Source organism: Sander lucioperca, chromosome 14, assembly GCF_008315115.2.
Source record: "Sander lucioperca isolate FBNREF2018 chromosome 14, SLUC_FBN_1.2, whole genome shotgun sequence".
Taxonomy (NCBI): Eukaryota; Metazoa; Chordata; class Actinopteri; order Perciformes; family Percidae; genus Sander; species Sander lucioperca.
In genome coordinates, this window is record NC_050186.1 from 23,029,035 (window position 1) to 23,045,814 (window position 16,780).

Here is a 16,780-nt window from a genome sequence, read left to right on the forward strand (position 1 = left end):
ACACTTGGTCAGGTGCCTTTGTCGTTCTTATTGACGCTAAAAGTCTCCTTTAGCGCTTTAAGTAAACGCGCTTGGTCGGGACTATTGCCGTCCCTTTAGCGCTATAAGTAAACGTGCTTAGTCGGGACTATTGCCGTCCCTTTAGCGCTTTAAGTAAACGTGCTTGGTCGGGACTATTGCCGTCCCTTTAGCGCTTTAAGTAAACGCGCTTGGTCGGGACTATTGCCGTCCCTTTTGACGCAGTTATGTTAAGGAAAAGGTCGTGGGTGGGCGTACGGTTCTGTGACACGCGGGAGGAAAGAAAAAAACGACTATAGCAAGCGTGACAAGCGGGACTTGAACGCCGCTCTCCTGGGTGAAAGTCCTGTGTTTGACCCATCCACCCCCTCAACCAACCTCCTTATGGGGAAATTCGCCCTTACATACTACTCCCTAAATCCTATATAACTGCTGCTCTCCCCGGTGCGTTACACAAACACGCTGAAAGACGCCTTTTTCGTCGCATCAGACGCTGACAGCCACTGTCCAAATGTCCTTATTTTACGAGTTCGGAATGAGAACGGGTTATGAATACGTGGGAGCCAGAGGAAGCCGAGCTGAGTGAGGACTGGCTTCCATGAAAGCAACAAAGTCAAAAATCTGAGGGGGTCTGCCATATGTGGCATTGTAATTTAATCTTAAACAATGCTCATTATCCATCCCCGTGCGGTCTCTTACCATTAAAGACGTTAAATTAAAATATAAAATATAGGCTACTACGGGACATAGACCTGAGCCTACCCTACGCTCATGAACGCAGCATGACTGCACTTCACCACCACACCACTAGGCTTTGTGAGCAAACCGAATACGATCGATTTGACAACACTCGCAAGTCCGAAGAAGTCACCTTGCTTTTACCTTAATGTGCTAATTAATTTGAGGTAAGCACCACCAATAATTCTTAAATATAAATAAATCTGTAGCTATCCTCTGCCATTCAGAGCTCCGGAAAAGTTCCCAGATATTTTGAAACACTTGCCAGCAATACAATGCAATCTCTGATGGCGGAATATTCAATGAATAGGCTACCCAACAACATCGCAGTGCAAATTCCAAAATTGTTCGTCTATTTATTTCCATGGTTCAACACATGAAACGACTGAACACCCAGGTGTTGTTATCACTACGTGTACATTATAAAACTAGAACATAGTTTGGCTGTGCAATGGCTTTATTAATTTCTGCCAGTTAGTGCATTTTCCCTGTGTATAAGTTAAAGACTACATGCGTTATTGGGTTTGACACTGAGGATATCTGAGACGGTGGTCTGGTTCAAATGAGTTATGTTTTATTTCATTGTGAAATTGAATTGACACTCAGACTAAATCGTTTAGTCTATTTCTTTGTATTGCAAAATTGAAATGAAATATGGACTATTACAATCAATAATATGTTGAAATTAATTAAAAGGAATCCATTTCTGTAAAAAAAATATCTCTCTGTTGTTGTGTGTGTGTGTGTGTGTGTGTGTGTGTGTGTATGTCAAGTTATAGCCTAGGCCTACCGTGCGCTTATACTGCGCAAAAGCGCCACTCGCGCCTAGGCTATTTAATTGTATAGCCTGTTAGGCTATATGCGGGGTGTGCCAACTTTTTTTTATGAGATAGAGAGACCCCCTTAAAGACAAAAAGATAATTCGAGCACTGGCGTCAAGCTACCCACCTTCCCTACTGCACCAAGGAAGCTGCAGCCCATTGAGGACACCAACATGTTAATAATAATAATAATAATAATAATAATACATTTTATTTATATAGCGCGTTTCATGGTATTCAAAGACACCTCAATAAAAACCAGCACCAGAGTTTATTTAAGGCTTTTGCAGGTATACCATATACCATATAGGATGCTGTTGCAGTAGTCAATTCTGGAAGTGATGAAGGCGTGAATCAAAGTTTCGGCAGCAGAGAAGGTGAGTGATGGGCGGAGACGGGCAATGTTTTTGAGGTGAAAGAAGGCAGTTCTGTGAAGATTAAAGAGCAGTGAAGACCATGTTTGCGTATGATATTTCCGAGTGGCAGGATGTAAAGGATGAAAAGGAGAGGACCAAGCACCGAACCTTGGGGGACGCCTTGTAACAGAGGAGCAATGGAGGAGGTGCAGTTGATGATGTGTATGAACTGTTGTCTGTTGGTGAGATAGGAACGGAGCCAGGAGAGTGTGGTGCCACTGATGGACAGGAGGATGGAGTGGTTGATGGTGTCGAAGGCTGCAGTGAGGTCAAGCATGATAAGAATGGTGAGGTGGCCAGAGTCAGAGGAGAGGAGGAGGACATTGGTGACTTTGAGGGCTGTTTCAGTGCTGCAGTTTTTTGAGTGGAATCCAGATTTAAATGGTTCAAACTGGTTATTGAAGGAGAGGTGGGTTTTGATTTGACGTTCCAGGATTTTTGATAGGAAGGGGAGGTTGGATATGGGTCGAAGTTGGACATGGTGTCCAGGTTTAGACCAGGTTTCTTGAGGATGGGGGTGACTGATGCAAGCTTGAGTGTTGTGGGTCTGATCTGGAACTGAGAGAGGAATTGATGATTGTAGTGATGAGCGGGGCGATGGATGGTAGACAGGTCTTAATGAAAGCTGATGGGATGGGATCAAGGCTGCAGGTAGAGCTGTTCATACCTGTGGTAAAATGTGAAAGCTCCACAGGGGACAGCAGAGAGAAGTGAGAGAGTGACTGAGAGGGTGGAGGGGGTGAGGCAGGTGTGGTGGTTGAAGGAGCAGGGGAGGTGGTCAAGTTGTTGTAAATGGTGTTGATTTTGGATTGAAAAAATGAGAAAAAAAAGAGTTGCATTTGTCCACTGTGAAGGTTGTAGAAACTTTGTCAGGGGGTTAAGAAGTTTGTTTATTGTAGAGAAGAGAGTCTTGGGGTTGTTGGAGCCGGAGTGTATGAGCTGTGAGTGGTAGTAGGACCGGGCAGTGTTTAGGGCGTTTTTGTATTGGTGAATGTAGTCTGTACCTACTGCGCAAAGACACATCCAAACGACGTCTTTTCTACGTTGTTTTTGCACGTCCAATTTTGCTCCCCCGAAGGTGCAGACTGTGACGCCAGATGACGTCTTTTTTCCGACGTCTACCGAACGTCCAGTATTGACGTTGAAAGGACCTCCGTATAAGGGCTAATTGCAGTCCAAATGTGGTCATTGTGGACGTCTTTTCTACGTCAAATTTAAACTCATTTCAGACATTGTTTTTATACTGCTTCTTGGCTTTGTGCATAACTGTAGTCCCATTTCAGAAGGTGGTATACTGTTTCAGTTTATTTTCCAAAAGCTTAATTTGATTGTGTCAGCAGCAGATTATAACTGGCAACACTTACAAAGGTGAAATGCATTTCCAGTTCAAACCTGCTGCAGCTGCTGAGCTAAACGAAGCTACAGGGAAATTAACCGTTACAGGAAATGGGTTATCCACCTTCTGGAAAAATGGGACTACAGTTATACACAGAAGTCTACAAATAAATCACAATTCAATCCCCACTTATTTATTTCCATCTTTATTTTTGTTAATCACTGGCACGTTTTACTTTTGTCTGCCGAACTGTTCTGATGGATTAAAATACAAAATAAAACATACAATTACACAACCCACCTTCATGTTACATAAAGTATGATGTAGTTTCCACAAGAACAAGTGTGAATCAAGCTGCAGGCAGATGGATCTTAAAGTATTTATGGTAGGCCTACATAATACAGAACATAATTTACTTCCCTAACATTCTTGTTATCCACCTGCACTTTCCCCGCAGCACTACATGTTGATTTAGCAGCTAAACAGTCGATTTAAAGTGAGGGATAAAACGTTTTATTGATTAACTGATAGCTGTTGTGTCCTTGAAGAGGAAGCAGAAAACATGCTCTGCTGGCTGACCTACAATTTTTTTCCACTTGAATAACAAAGACAGTACAACCATTAATTTAGCAGCATGATAATATATATGTTATTCCACAGGTCCATAAGAAGAACAGGCTGCCTCTCTATACTTGTTTGTCCTAACTGTTGGTAGTAGAATGGTAGAAGAGGCAGTCAACTTAATATGAAGGTGTAAAACCATTTAGAGCCTCGTACATTCTTGTTTACCGGTAGGCTAATAGGATTTTAAAATCAGCTGTAAAGGAGACAGGGAGGAAATGCAAGGATGCTGACATGGCTGTGATGATTCTTTTTGAACATTTTGTACGAGCCCAGAGGAAAACTGGTTCACAACCTCTAAAGACTGTGGATCTCAAAGTGAGCATTTGCTTGGGTCTGTACCACAACAATAAAAAAATATAAAACAAAAGAATTAAAGTGCTAAACTGTGCTTTGAGGTAAAAATCCAACCAGAACCAACTATATTGAACACAGAAAGGATTGACAAGATTCTCCACAATGGATAATCAGTCTTGAGTGACTGTTGTGTGTTCTCCATCTCCACTTCTTTGTGGTGATAAAACTACACAGCCCACCTTGCTTGGGTCTGTACCACAACACACAATAAAAATAAAACAATAAAAATTAAAGTGCTACACTGAATGTGCTTTGAGGTAAAACTCCAACCAGAACCAACTAAATTGAACACAAAGGATTGACACGATTCTCCACAATAGATAATCAGTCTTGAGTGACTGTTGTGTGTCCTCCACCTCCACTTCTTTGCGGTGCATGCTTCAGATGCTCTGAAGCATGCATCCTTATGAAGCCCTCTGTGGCTGTGTCATCACATTTCATGACTCCATCTGCACAAGTAGAAAAACACAAATTATTAGAAATATGCAAAGGCAATCTACAGTCATACACCAAGCCCCCAAATTTGTTAGCAAAAATATGTTGCCTGTGCATCCACTACCAATACTGGATGAATACAAAACTCAAATGTTGAGATACCTATAGCATTACATTTGAAATGTCAACAGGGAAGGAAATGTTTTGTCCAATCAAGTCATTATTTACAGATTGGTAAAAGCTCATTTTCTTCCCTTGGTCAACATACTGGCTTACCTTGTATTGCTCTATACACTTTTGTCTTCTCCAAAGCTTTCTTGCCCTTTCTCCCCTTCCCCTTCATGTTGAATTTTGCCATCAGGGAGTTACTGAAGAGCCTAAAGAAAAATAAATTACATTTATAAATCAATGTGAATGATATGTAGGAACAACATTACACAAGTCATAAACCCTTTAACCCCCTCAGGGCTCTAAGGGCATTTTCTTGATTTTTACATGTTTTTAAATTCGCCTTTTAAAAAAGGTACTTGCACATAGCATGATGCCATGTGTTTTATATAAAAATTTTCAGAACAGTCTCAGCTCTGTTATACTGAGGTTACAATCTGACAGAGCACTGTGTAAAGCGGTAATTGTGCCTAAATGATAAATTTAAATGCGTTTCAGAAATTCTTCAAATCTATTGTGAAAACATAGCATATTCATATGGATGAATTGTCTTTGTTCTTGAATGGGTTTACTAAAGTGTTAGAATCACAACAGTAGAGTAATGTGAAAAAAATTGTTGGTAAGTATAAAATCAAATTCTGTCATGTGGCATTTTGACTACAGGTGTTACATTTCGAATATATATATATATATATACACACATATATATAAGCTTTATGGGATCTATGCAATAAGCATTACAACAGTTTTTTGTTTCCCCCTAACCAAATATTCCCTGTAAATGAAAAAACACAGACAAAACACTGACAAACTCCATGTTCCACCCCATTTTGGACATACGGGCGCATCCTTCGACCCCAGAGGGTTAACAGGGTACCCCCAAGGATCCTCCAACTTAAATTCAAGGCTTTTTAATACCATTTCAAATTATTTGAATACATTTCGACCAACTTGTACTTTGTCCTGATCATAAAGTACTATAGGGATATTCCACCTTTTGTGGAAATTGGCCCTTTTGTGGAAATTGGCTCATTTGCAGTCTACCTTAGAGTTAGACATGAGAATGCATATACAAGTGCTATAAAAATAATAACAAAATGTTCAGACATTGAAAACCACAGAGCCCCTGAACGTCACACAATTCATACTCTATGTAGGAACATACCTGTCAAGGACTTTGGTGTTCTTCCCTCCGATTCTTGCAATTTGCAGCACCTGTTGGAATAAGTCCATGATAAAGTTGACTGATCCCCAGAGGAACCTAAAAGTGTGTGAGTTCACTGTATTGTGTTATGCTAGGCTATCCATTACTTCCAGACTTGTGAAACCTACCAGGGTATCAAAGGCTTGTGCATCACAGAGGTCTTGCTCCACTCTCTCAAAATCCTCCATGGGCTCCATCCTCTCAATGTGCAAGGCAGAAGAGGCAGGTTGTGCTTGTTTATGGAGATTACGGAGGTCGACCAACATGTTTAAGACCTTTTTCTGGTATACTGAAATAAACACATTGATTACAATTATTACCTCCATTTGGAATAGCAAGGCTAGCTAGCTGGTTCACAATTGTTTTTGTAATCAGCTTCAGTGTTTTGTTAATACAGTAGTAGTTATTGTTGGAGAAAGGGAAACTTCAAACTAATGTTATCTGACATGATAGAAACCACCCTACAATTGACGGTAGAAAAACAAGCCACTGCTCTAACTGAAAAGCTGTTTGTGTGGACAGAGAGAACATTAGAGGAATAGAGAAGGTGGTACTATTAAAATTGTGTGTCTCTCTCTCTCTCGCTCAGTGTCCCGTCATCTCACACTGCCAATAGATCAATACTTACCATCCCAAGGCAATGGGAATGTCCATCTTCCATTCTCGGTCACTGCATCTGCACAACAGAAAGTCTGTTTTAGAAATTACCAAATGACAAAACTTTCAACAGATTTGGGCCGCATTAGAAGAGAAATAATATATCTGTAATATTGTAGCGATTAGGGGTGCATCGATACTACTCACTGAATTTCAAAGTGCTTTGATAAAAATTGCGGTCTTTAGACAACTCACCATGCCTTGGCCTGTCATAGGGGGGGGGGCTGGTGAGATCACTGTGCTGTGATCTTTCATTATGTCTGGACCTGGCAGGGGTTCTGGAGGGATCACTATTGCGTGACCTGTCATGTCTGGACCTGGCAGCGGGGCTGGAGCAGTCACTGTGCCTTGACACTTCATGTCTGGACTTGGCGGTGTGCCTCGAACCATCACTGTGCCAGGACTTGGACCTGGACCTGGACCTGGACCTGGAGACATCGCTGTGTTTGGACCTGATGCTGGATCCACCGCTGGCCCTAGTACCATTTTAATTTATTTTAATTTCTTGGCCATTTTATAATTGGCATAATACACTGAAACAGACTAACCCCTACTGGTTGGCCAACAATAAGGTCTGGAGACCAACCAGTAGAAGCCAGCCGTTACTGACGCTGTGCCTTATCCCGTTTCTTTACCTGGAGCGATATCCATCCCTGGCACAACCTCTTGTTGCATGTCGAGATCCTGAAAAACAAAGAATGTTCTTACATTTCACAAAGCCTGATAAAATACAAATCAAATAAGTGACTGTTTAAAGTGTGATGAGATGAATACGCACTGAGTAACGACAGGTCTCTGCGCCGAAGTGCTGTGCTTGCATCTTGAAAGTCTGAAAAAGACAAAGAATATTCAAAGATGCAAAAATATTTAAATGAAAAAAGTGTGCATTAGCTGTAATGGATACTTACTGGGTGTCGATGTTTCCCTTCCCCGAGATCCATTGGCACGCTCCACCAGGCCAGACAAGTCTGAAATGTGATCAAGCCTTTAACTACTGTCTTGTGTGTAAAGAAATCATTACCAAACTTTCTCAAGCAGTGAGTAACACTTTGTCCTGAATAGACTTGGTCTGTGAGATAACAAGGAAAGGGGAAGAACTGACAATGTCACCCGTCCAAAAAAGAATATTTTATAAAAAGCCACATTACAGAGATTGTACAAGACCTGAGTCAACACCAGCTCTGCTTTCGAGCGACGGCAGAGGCTAATGCAGCGTCATCTGGAGCTAAAAAGATATGACATGGTCGCAGAGTTCCTGCTTGACTGGTACTTTTAGGTACCTTCACTTTCACTTTCCTACCGCAAGTGTCAGGGGAGGAGGGGTGTGTCGGACGTCAGGCAGGGGAAGTGGGTGGGACTTTGGAGGGCGGTCGAGTTGTTCATGGTCAAAGTACTGTGTGACGTGCCAGAAAGGTAAGAATTGCTTTAAGTTTGTGCAGTGGGATGATTGATTATACTCACGTGGAGTGGTCATCTCCCTGCCCCGAGATCTGTCGGCAGGCTTCACTGGGTGAGACGAGGCTCGATGTCCAGAGTCTGAAACACATGAAACAACCAGTAACTATAATGTTGTGAATACTTAAGTCCTTACCATGCTTAATTCACAAGCAGTGAGACATGTCCGCATGGACAGACATGTCTTCATCTTCAGAGGCTGAAACACATGAATCCGCCTGTAACGATCATGTTGTGTATACATACATTACCATGCTTCATAAGTTGTCATCAGTACTCACAAGCAGCGTGCATCATGTTGGGGTCCTGAATGGACTGCAGCTTCCTTGGTGCAGTAGGGCATTTGGGCAGATTGTCACCTGTACAGAGGTAATATAAAGTAAAAATAAGCATATCCATTTCCCAAAAAAAAGTTATACAGAATTTGATTCATTTTGAAACTGGAATTATAAGTTTATTATAGAAAATCATTACCCCCAACGTTCTCCACCTCATCTGAATCTGTTAATTCTGCAAAAAAAGTTTATAAACATTGATGCCTACAATTTGAGGCCCAATTTGTGTCAGATTATACATTTATTTATTACTTGAGAAAGAGAAACATACCGTTTCTTACAAAACCATCCGGAGGTCCTTTTTTAGTGCGTTTTCTCGTCGATCTAATCATCACCTCATCATCATCATCCTCCTCCTCCTCGTCCTCTGCCTGACTGGTCAGGTTGTAGTTGTTGCATTCACAACGCTTAGCTAGAAGTTAAGACAATTCAACTTTAAAAATATATAAAAATATTTTTGACTTGGATATACATTTCATTTTCTATTCAAACCAAAACTTACCTGAAGTCATTTTTATTTTGATTAATGGGAACGTTATCCAGTCATCCTGGGGGTTAATTTTGTCCCTTAGAGCTCTTTCCGTTTTTGTGGCGCTCATATTATGTGGCCATCTAAGGGTTCTCTTGTTCCTGTCGATCCAATTGTCAGGAACTACACCCTCCTCCTCTTGTTCACCCTCCTTCCAAACAGCCCTCGCGTACATGACCTGGAAAGGACAGCATATGCATGTTACTATAAGTATTATAAGCATTTTCATTTAGCTTACGCATTGAGTAGACCAGTGTTCCTCAAACTTTACAATTTCAAAGACCCTCATAACTCTGAATGTTCAACTGGAACCAAATGGACCCTTACGGTTCAATTTTCACACTCTCAAGGTTACAGACCTGTAAGCGTCCAATTTAGAACCCAATTAAGGAAATCAGGAACCCATTTTGAGAACCACTGTAGCAGACAATCTTATACAAAGCGAATTACAGGTGCAAAAGTATAGAAAATGACATGAACCATATTCAACAAATCACCAATTGTCATGTTAGAAGAGACTCCTCGGAGCTGGAGGTGGCAAAAATGAATATGCGACGATTCTCATTAGTAGTGACAAGATCACAAATGACTACATTAGAGGGTAAGCCCGGGTTAAATTAGTGCACAAAGCAAGAGAGGTGATGTTGAGAGGGTTTGGACATGTGCAGAAGAGGGATGAGGATGAGAGGTTTATAGATGTAGTGAGAAGGTGGAGGAGGAGTACACATAGGAGTCACAGAGGAAGATGCAGAAAAACTAGCTAAAAGCTAAATTCAACCTTTAGTATTTGTGTTCCAGACCATGGCGAAGGGGTATGAGGACTGAACCACCAGTTTCTAGTGGGAGGCAGGCCACCTTGCGGAACAGATCCCTTTCACGCAGTAATCCATTTTTCATCCTGATCTGACCATTTCCTATGCACACTATATTCAGAAGTCCAGAGGTACATGGTTGGTGAAATAATGGTGAAGTGTGACGCTGGTGCAGGATTTCACAAGCAAAGGTACCGTCTGCATTTTTCTGTTTAACAAAAGCAAATCTGTCGTCTCTCAAGATAAAACAACTGTCCCTTTCTTTAACAGAAGCAAACACTTCAGGGGGCATTTTGCTAACGTCCACTTCTGATTGTTCAATTTCTGACAAACGCCTGGTGACTTGTTCCAGGGGACTTCTCCCACTCCTCACGTGTTTCTTGAGTTGTTGCAGGTAGTTTTCAAATGGAAAACAGGAAATGTCATTTAGGGAAGAGTTGAAATGGCTGGCATCTCCATGGAGATGAATTAGTCCATGTACATTATATACAGGAAAGGTTTTGCCATACAGGTCAGCACAGCACATGACAAAGTGTTTGATTAGTTCATGAGCATATTGGAGATAGGCATTTCGAATCCTATCATCTGACTCCAGCATTATCGACATGGCTACTGTGAAGGACAAGAAATGTTTGTATCTTTCAGGGGACAACACAGTTTTTAATAAGCAAAAACTGCCGTAGTTCAGTGGCTTTCCACCTATCTAATTCATGTAAACCCCGCGGTTGCCGAGCAAATTCACTCGGCATCTTCCCTCTAAGTGCAATTAGTTTTTGAGAAATTGCATCCTTTTGCCTCACAGATAAACGGCAGATTTTTGGGCCACGAGTCAAGTAAATTAACACACGTCTAACTACTCCCAAGCTGACCATATGCATACCCAGCAGGCACCGGACGTCAGTTCAACGTTGGACAGACGTTTGATTTTAGTCGGATATGAAAATCGGGTTGACGTCAAAACCCAACGTTGGATTGACATCAACCTACAGCGTTAGACAGACGATAGATTTTAGTTGGAAATGAAAATCTGGTTGACGTCAAAACCCAACGTTAGATTGACATCAACCTACAACGTTAGACGATAGATTTTAGTTGGAAATAAAAATCGGGTTGACGTCAAAACCCAACGTTAGATTGACATCAACCTACACGGTTAGACAGACGATAGATTTTAGTTGGAAATGAAAATCGTGTTAACGTCAAAACGCAACGTTGGATTGACATCAATTTCCAATGTCAGATGGACGTTGGATTGTTGTTGGAAATTAAAATCGTGTTAACATCAAAACCCAACGTTAGATTGACATCAACCTCCAACGTTAGATGGACGTTGGATTTTAATTGGAAATGAAAATCGTGTTAACGTCAAAACCCAACATTAGATTGACATCAACCTCCAACGTTAGATGGACGTTAGATTTTAGTTGGGACTAAAAATTGTGTTGACGTCAAACCCAACGTTGGATTGACATCAACCTCAAACAGAGAACAGACATTGGATTGTTGTTGGAAATGAAAATCGTGTTAATGTCAAATTCCAAAAAAAAAAAAAAAAATTAAGAGTTGGTTTGGATTTTGTGGCATGACGTTAAACTTTTACAGAGCTTTGTTTTTATTGTAAATGAAAAGTCTACATATTGAGAAACTGGGATGATGTCATACTAAGGTTAGAAAGATGTCAAGATCAAAAGTTGGACAGACCCACATTTTAAGACACGAGCAGAGACAAAGACATTCATTGAGTTAAGAAAATAACCTCTTTATTGTAAAACTTGTAGTTTTAAAAGACTTTCCTTTTATTGGAATAGAAAGGCACAGAATATCCTTTCAATGCCAACATGGAGAGATATTTAATTGGGATGAGGATGAGTTTGAGGGTTTCAGGTTAATCACAGTTTAGCAAACTTCTCAAATTCCTTTGAATGCCCAGGGAGACATTTTTGGAACAGAGAATAATGATTAAGATTTTAAGTACAGAAAGAAATAAAACACAGATTTATGCATCTTCTATCTGTAACCTAACTGATGAACATGATTCAATATACACAATTGTAGATAGACAACAGCAAATTGTTAAGTGGTTGATAATCAAGCACAGCCCTAACCCCAATCCAAACCTAAAAAATACTTCAAATACTCTCAAAAAATGTTTACAGAACATGTTGCAGCAATTATATCTTCAGGCTTTATGCAATGGAATGGAGACAGTGATACTGAATAATGTGATCCACAATATAGTAATAATCTGACATAGATTTGATTTCAAGTTGTGATACTTCTGGAAAGAAATAGTTCAGTAGCTACTTATGGTGGCAAACAGAATGAAAATGCTCCTTGAAGCTGTAGTCTACTTAGGGGGCACTTGGGTATTTTGAGCTTAATGCTAATATGGAAACATGCTCACAAGTTCAATGCTAACATGCAGGTGTTTAGCAGGTATAATGTTTGAAAAATGAAAGAAAACTAATTTTTTAACAAAACTCAACAAACTGTCCGGAACTCAGACCCCACTTATGAACTAAAAAAAAAATTAAACTTCAGAAACATTATTTTTTCTTCCACCTCCGCCCACCCTGTCTGGGGCATATTTCAAACAGAAGGCGACAGCCGCTGCAATGCTTGCCTCCGTTTCTGCAGTCGTCCTCTGGACACTCTCTGTAAGGAATATTTGAAACTGTAAATCTTTGGGGCATATAGAATGTAGTGGAATACAGTAAGCAGTAAAAAACATTAAGATGCAGGCATTCTCAAGGGCCATGCATTTTTTGCATGTACATGTTTAAAGCCATTTCAACTTTAGATGGTGTTCTTAAACTGCAAGCTGCAGCTGGCTACATACTGGCAGAAAAAAACTGAATGCCAGCATATTTCTTTGTTTTAAAAATATCAAAACATGTAAAAGACACCTTCCAGCATGTTTACAGTAGAAAATAATTTAGTGCAAAGAAAATCTGACATTTCTTGCAGGTAGCGGCCAGGTGGTTAATAGGTTCTACTGTGGTTACTGGTTTTCACTAAACCCCCAAAATAGACACTAGAAAACACTGAGGATATATGCTTTTTACCTGTAACAACAGTGAAAAGCCGGAGCTTCGTGAAGGCAAGCTTGCTCTTCCCGCCCTTCATATTGAACTTTGCCATAACCTCATTTGTCATCAACATGTGGATACAAAAGAAAAATTATTTAAATTTACAAATAATTCACTGGTTGAACTTTGAAAATTCTTTGTCAAAAACAAATGTGTTATATCTATATATAACATGTAGCATATATAAATTGCACAAAATACCTCTTAGCCTGTAGTCTATAACACAAAACAAGATTGGATAATCACCTTATAGTAGTTTATTTATATATAATTCTTACAGCCTTCTTCTACTACGAATTTCATATGACATTATGTTGCCAAAGCCTATCAGCGGTGAAACTGTCCGGATGTCACAGACGGCTTCAGAGCGTTGTTTGGAGAGGACCAGGCAGAACGGAGCCAACAGAGAGCGGACTTTATTTACTGTATACACACAGATTACACAGTTAGAAAAGGAGTTGGCAGCAGTGACTGATTTGCATTATGCAAAACATTTTAAAAAAAGTCTGAATGCATGGGTCTTGGCATGGTCCATCAAAATATCTACCACTATCAATCTAAATCACACAAATTAGAATATGCCAACAGTGGCTGTGGTGAGCCCCCGAAGATCGGAGTACTTTCTTTCTGTGGATAATGTCACTATATAACCCTGTGTGTTAGTTTGAATCAGCTGTTTTGGAGCAGGGAGAAATCTATCAACTCGTTATGAATCCTGAAGCTGCTTCAATCAGCTGTGTTGAAGCAGGGAGAGATTAAATCATGCAGGACAGGGGGTAACTTTCTCCAGGAGAGGGATGGGGAAACACCGTCGTAGTAACGCTACATAAACTTCAATTCAACTAAGATAGATTCATACAGCAATCAAAGTCTTTGCACACTGTTTAAGTGTGAAAAAGCTACACCGAACGGTCTAAACAATATAGAACTGTATTTTATCTTCTTTTGGACATATAACTAACCTGAGCATCATAGTCAACATATTAAGACAAATGCAAACCTATGCCCTTGCTAAATGCTTTACAAAAAAAGTTTAATAAAGCTGAACACACAGTAGCTTCATACAGTCTATGAGTATGTTACCCAAAGAAAAAAAAAAGCTAATCCTACCATACTACTTCAGGAGCTAACTCTAGCCATCATTGGCGTAGCCTAACATTGCCTATGTAGAAAGACAAATAACCTAACTTACACACGTGTAACATTCTGTAATTTTGTGATTTAGATGTACAACATCTAAATGACTGCGGTAGCTATATTGACGGCGAACACATACCAAGAGCAATGGATAATGCTAACCAGTCCCCTACCGTTCTTGCAATGTGTAGAGTAGCAAAACAACCGAGAATGCATCACGTTACGTTCTGTGGGGGACGTAAAAACAGTTTATTTATGGTTATTTCCTGTCCTGACCAGCCTGACAGTGGAGGTCTGCAGTTGGACCCTCTTGGGTTTTTCATGACCGTACAAACTCTGTATATAATACATTTGTACTCTAAATTGATGTTTAACTCACCACACATGGCTGTTAATGTCAGGAAATCTGGTGCAAAACATTCATTTTGTTCATTTCATCTTTGACATAATTAAACTTTTAAAAATTTTAATTATGTAGGAAACTCATACCCAATTGTGACTTCTAAACCGGGGTATGAACTGAACCCTGTGACTTGCAGATCCCTAAAGAAGGCTGCCAGTTGGCCCAGTGGTAACAGTCGAGTCCCCTATACAATATTAATTCTACTCTATTCTATCGATGCTAACAGTAACTGACATCTAATTGACACTGAGATATAAAAACTTACTTCTCCATGACCCTTTTAACATTGTCTTTCAAGTGGACTCCTCCCACCCTGGACAAGGCATTAATCTGAAATTAGAGGAACAATATTTCAGTTTCACCAACAAAAGAAAAAGAAGTAAACAGTGACACATTACACATGAGAGAAAAATATGCATAATTATGTTGGTATGACTACAGTTGACCTTACCAGCTTCTGTTTTTCCTCCAGGGAGTCGAGGGATCTATCAAGGAGGTTTAAAGCCTCAACAGTTGACGCTTGTTGAATTTTAGTTGCTTTTTCCACTAGCATTTCCATCACTTTTCTCTGAAATTCTAATGCAGTGAAACAAATAATTACCATAATTAGAAATATGGTATGTCAAGGCACAACCTACTACTGATAACTGTCATAATCTATTGTCCTTATGTTTTGTTTGAGAGGTTATTGTTTTTTAATCCAAATAGGGGTTTTGTCTAAGAACTTGACTTGCATAAAGCTAACAGCACAATTCCTTGATGTTAATGGGATAATACAGCTGCTGTTTGATTCCATAGACAGCCAATAACTGACGCCTATATTAACATATGCTATATTGAGATATAAATCATTTATAATATATAGCCTATAAATATTGAGATTTTATTTACAATCTATTTCACCCAGCCAAAGTGTACTATGATTATGATATTCCACAATGAGTGAACAAGTCTGGGCTTTCACCACATTAGCCTGCTAACAGATGCCTTGCTGCCCCACACAGCTGACATCTGTATGGCTGTGTATTGGGGAAGAGTAAAAGTAATGTAATTACTAGCAATAGGAATCATTACGATTTTATCTATACTACAACTACTCTTATCAATAATCCTTATTGGTTTGGTTCTTTATCAATGCTGTTAATGATTCTTTTATATTACTAAGAATTGATTATTTTTAATATATTTTAAAATAAAAACATTCAGTACAGGATTAGAATTTATTTAGATTTTAAATATAACTAAATATTGTTTCTAGAGAAGCAAGAGCGATGTTTACATAAGCAACCTCACTATATGAACTATATAATAAGCAAAGAATAAATCATATTGCTGACATCAAGATACGGAGTGAAGTTTAGAAAGAATAAACAACTCAGACATCAGTAGGGGTGGGAATCTCTGGGCACCTCACGCTTCGATTTCGATTCAGAGGGCTGCGATTCGATTATAAAACGATTATCGATGCATCATTTTTTCTATACAGGATCCCTGGATAATTACTAAGCATTTCATTTACGCATTAAAATCCAAAAGAAACATCTCCTAATTAGCTTAAAAGGACTAGTTTCCATCCCTAATTTACTTCATTAACCTCAGCTCCATGGTCCTTCATTTCATTAACAACCAGTTGTCAGACTCCTCTGAACACTGAAATATAATTATCAGGATGTAACGTACAGTATGTGTACAGGACAGAGCTGTACACCAGTTTAGTCTAAGCTTGTACCTGATGTCCTCAACACTTGACTAGTAGGTTAGTTAGTAATGACACACAGCTGATAATTAATGTTACTTTGTTACTAATTTTGCTAACATAACATAAATAAATAAATATTTCTAGCGCCTTTCACAGGACCCAAGGACACTTTACACAGCCACAGTGACAGAACAAAAAAAAGTAATTCAGGATTGAATGCCTTGGTAAAGAGTTGGGTTTTTAGTAGATTTTTTTAAAGTGTCCAGACAGGGAGCATTTCAGATCTCTGTGGGGATGGAGTACGCTGCACGTTTACTACCAGACAAAAACTTACTTAATATTTTTCTCCGCTAGCTTTCACTGTCACGTTCTGCCGCTCGCTCTCTCTCACTCACTCGGCCTCACACACAGGATACACAGGGAGCTACTAAGCTTTGCACTTCCGCCAGTTCCGCCTTTCGCATTCCGTCAACATGACATCAATAACATTTAAATAATCGATTTTTTAACATTTGTTAATTGATTCACGTCCGCATAGCGATGCATCTAA

General features: G+C 39.7%; 1 protein-coding gene and 1 long non-coding RNA gene across 2 annotated transcripts; both read right to left on the reverse strand.

The window, feature by feature from the left end:
• Positions 1 to 6,059: 6,059 nt before the first annotated feature.
• On the reverse strand, positions 6,060 to 9,299 carry LOC116059064. Its single transcript, XM_031312066.2, has 11 exons — positions 9,064 to 9,299; positions 8,833 to 8,973; positions 8,701 to 8,736; positions 8,508 to 8,585; positions 8,233 to 8,307; positions 7,550 to 7,600; positions 7,407 to 7,455; positions 6,967 to 7,247; positions 6,743 to 6,790; positions 6,243 to 6,403; positions 6,060 to 6,125 (listed from the first exon to the last, which is right to left on the reverse strand). Exons 1-11 carry the CDS (start codon positions 9,263 to 9,265, stop codon positions 6,060 to 6,062), a joined length of 1,188 nt encoding a protein of 395 aa, XP_031167926.2. The 5' UTR covers positions 9,266 to 9,299.
• A 2,902-nt stretch (positions 9,300 to 12,201) lies between these two features.
• Positions 12,202 to 15,071, reverse strand: LOC116059068. The gene is made up of 3 exons (XR_004107198.2): positions 14,983 to 15,071; positions 14,797 to 14,861; positions 12,202 to 12,557 (listed from the first exon to the last, which is right to left on the reverse strand). It is a non-coding gene; the product is annotated as an uncharacterized LOC116059068 (long non-coding RNA).
• Positions 15,072 to 16,780: the final 1,709 nt, after the last annotated feature.

Excerpts from the sequence above, each read along its gene's own strand:
- LOC116059064 (XM_031312066.2), bottom strand. The coding sequence starts at position 9,265 with ATGTACGCGAGGGCTGTTTGGAAGGAGGGTGAACAAGAGGAGGAGGGT. Across the intron at positions 8,974-9,063 it reads CAAAATAAAAATGACTTCAG|CTAAGCGTTGTGAATGCAAC; the intron begins GTAAGTTTTGGT and ends CTTAACTTCTAG. Across the intron at positions 6,126-6,242 it reads CACAAGCCTTTGATACCCTG|GTGCTGCAAATTGCAAGAAT; the intron begins GTAGGTTTCACA and ends TTATTCCAACAG.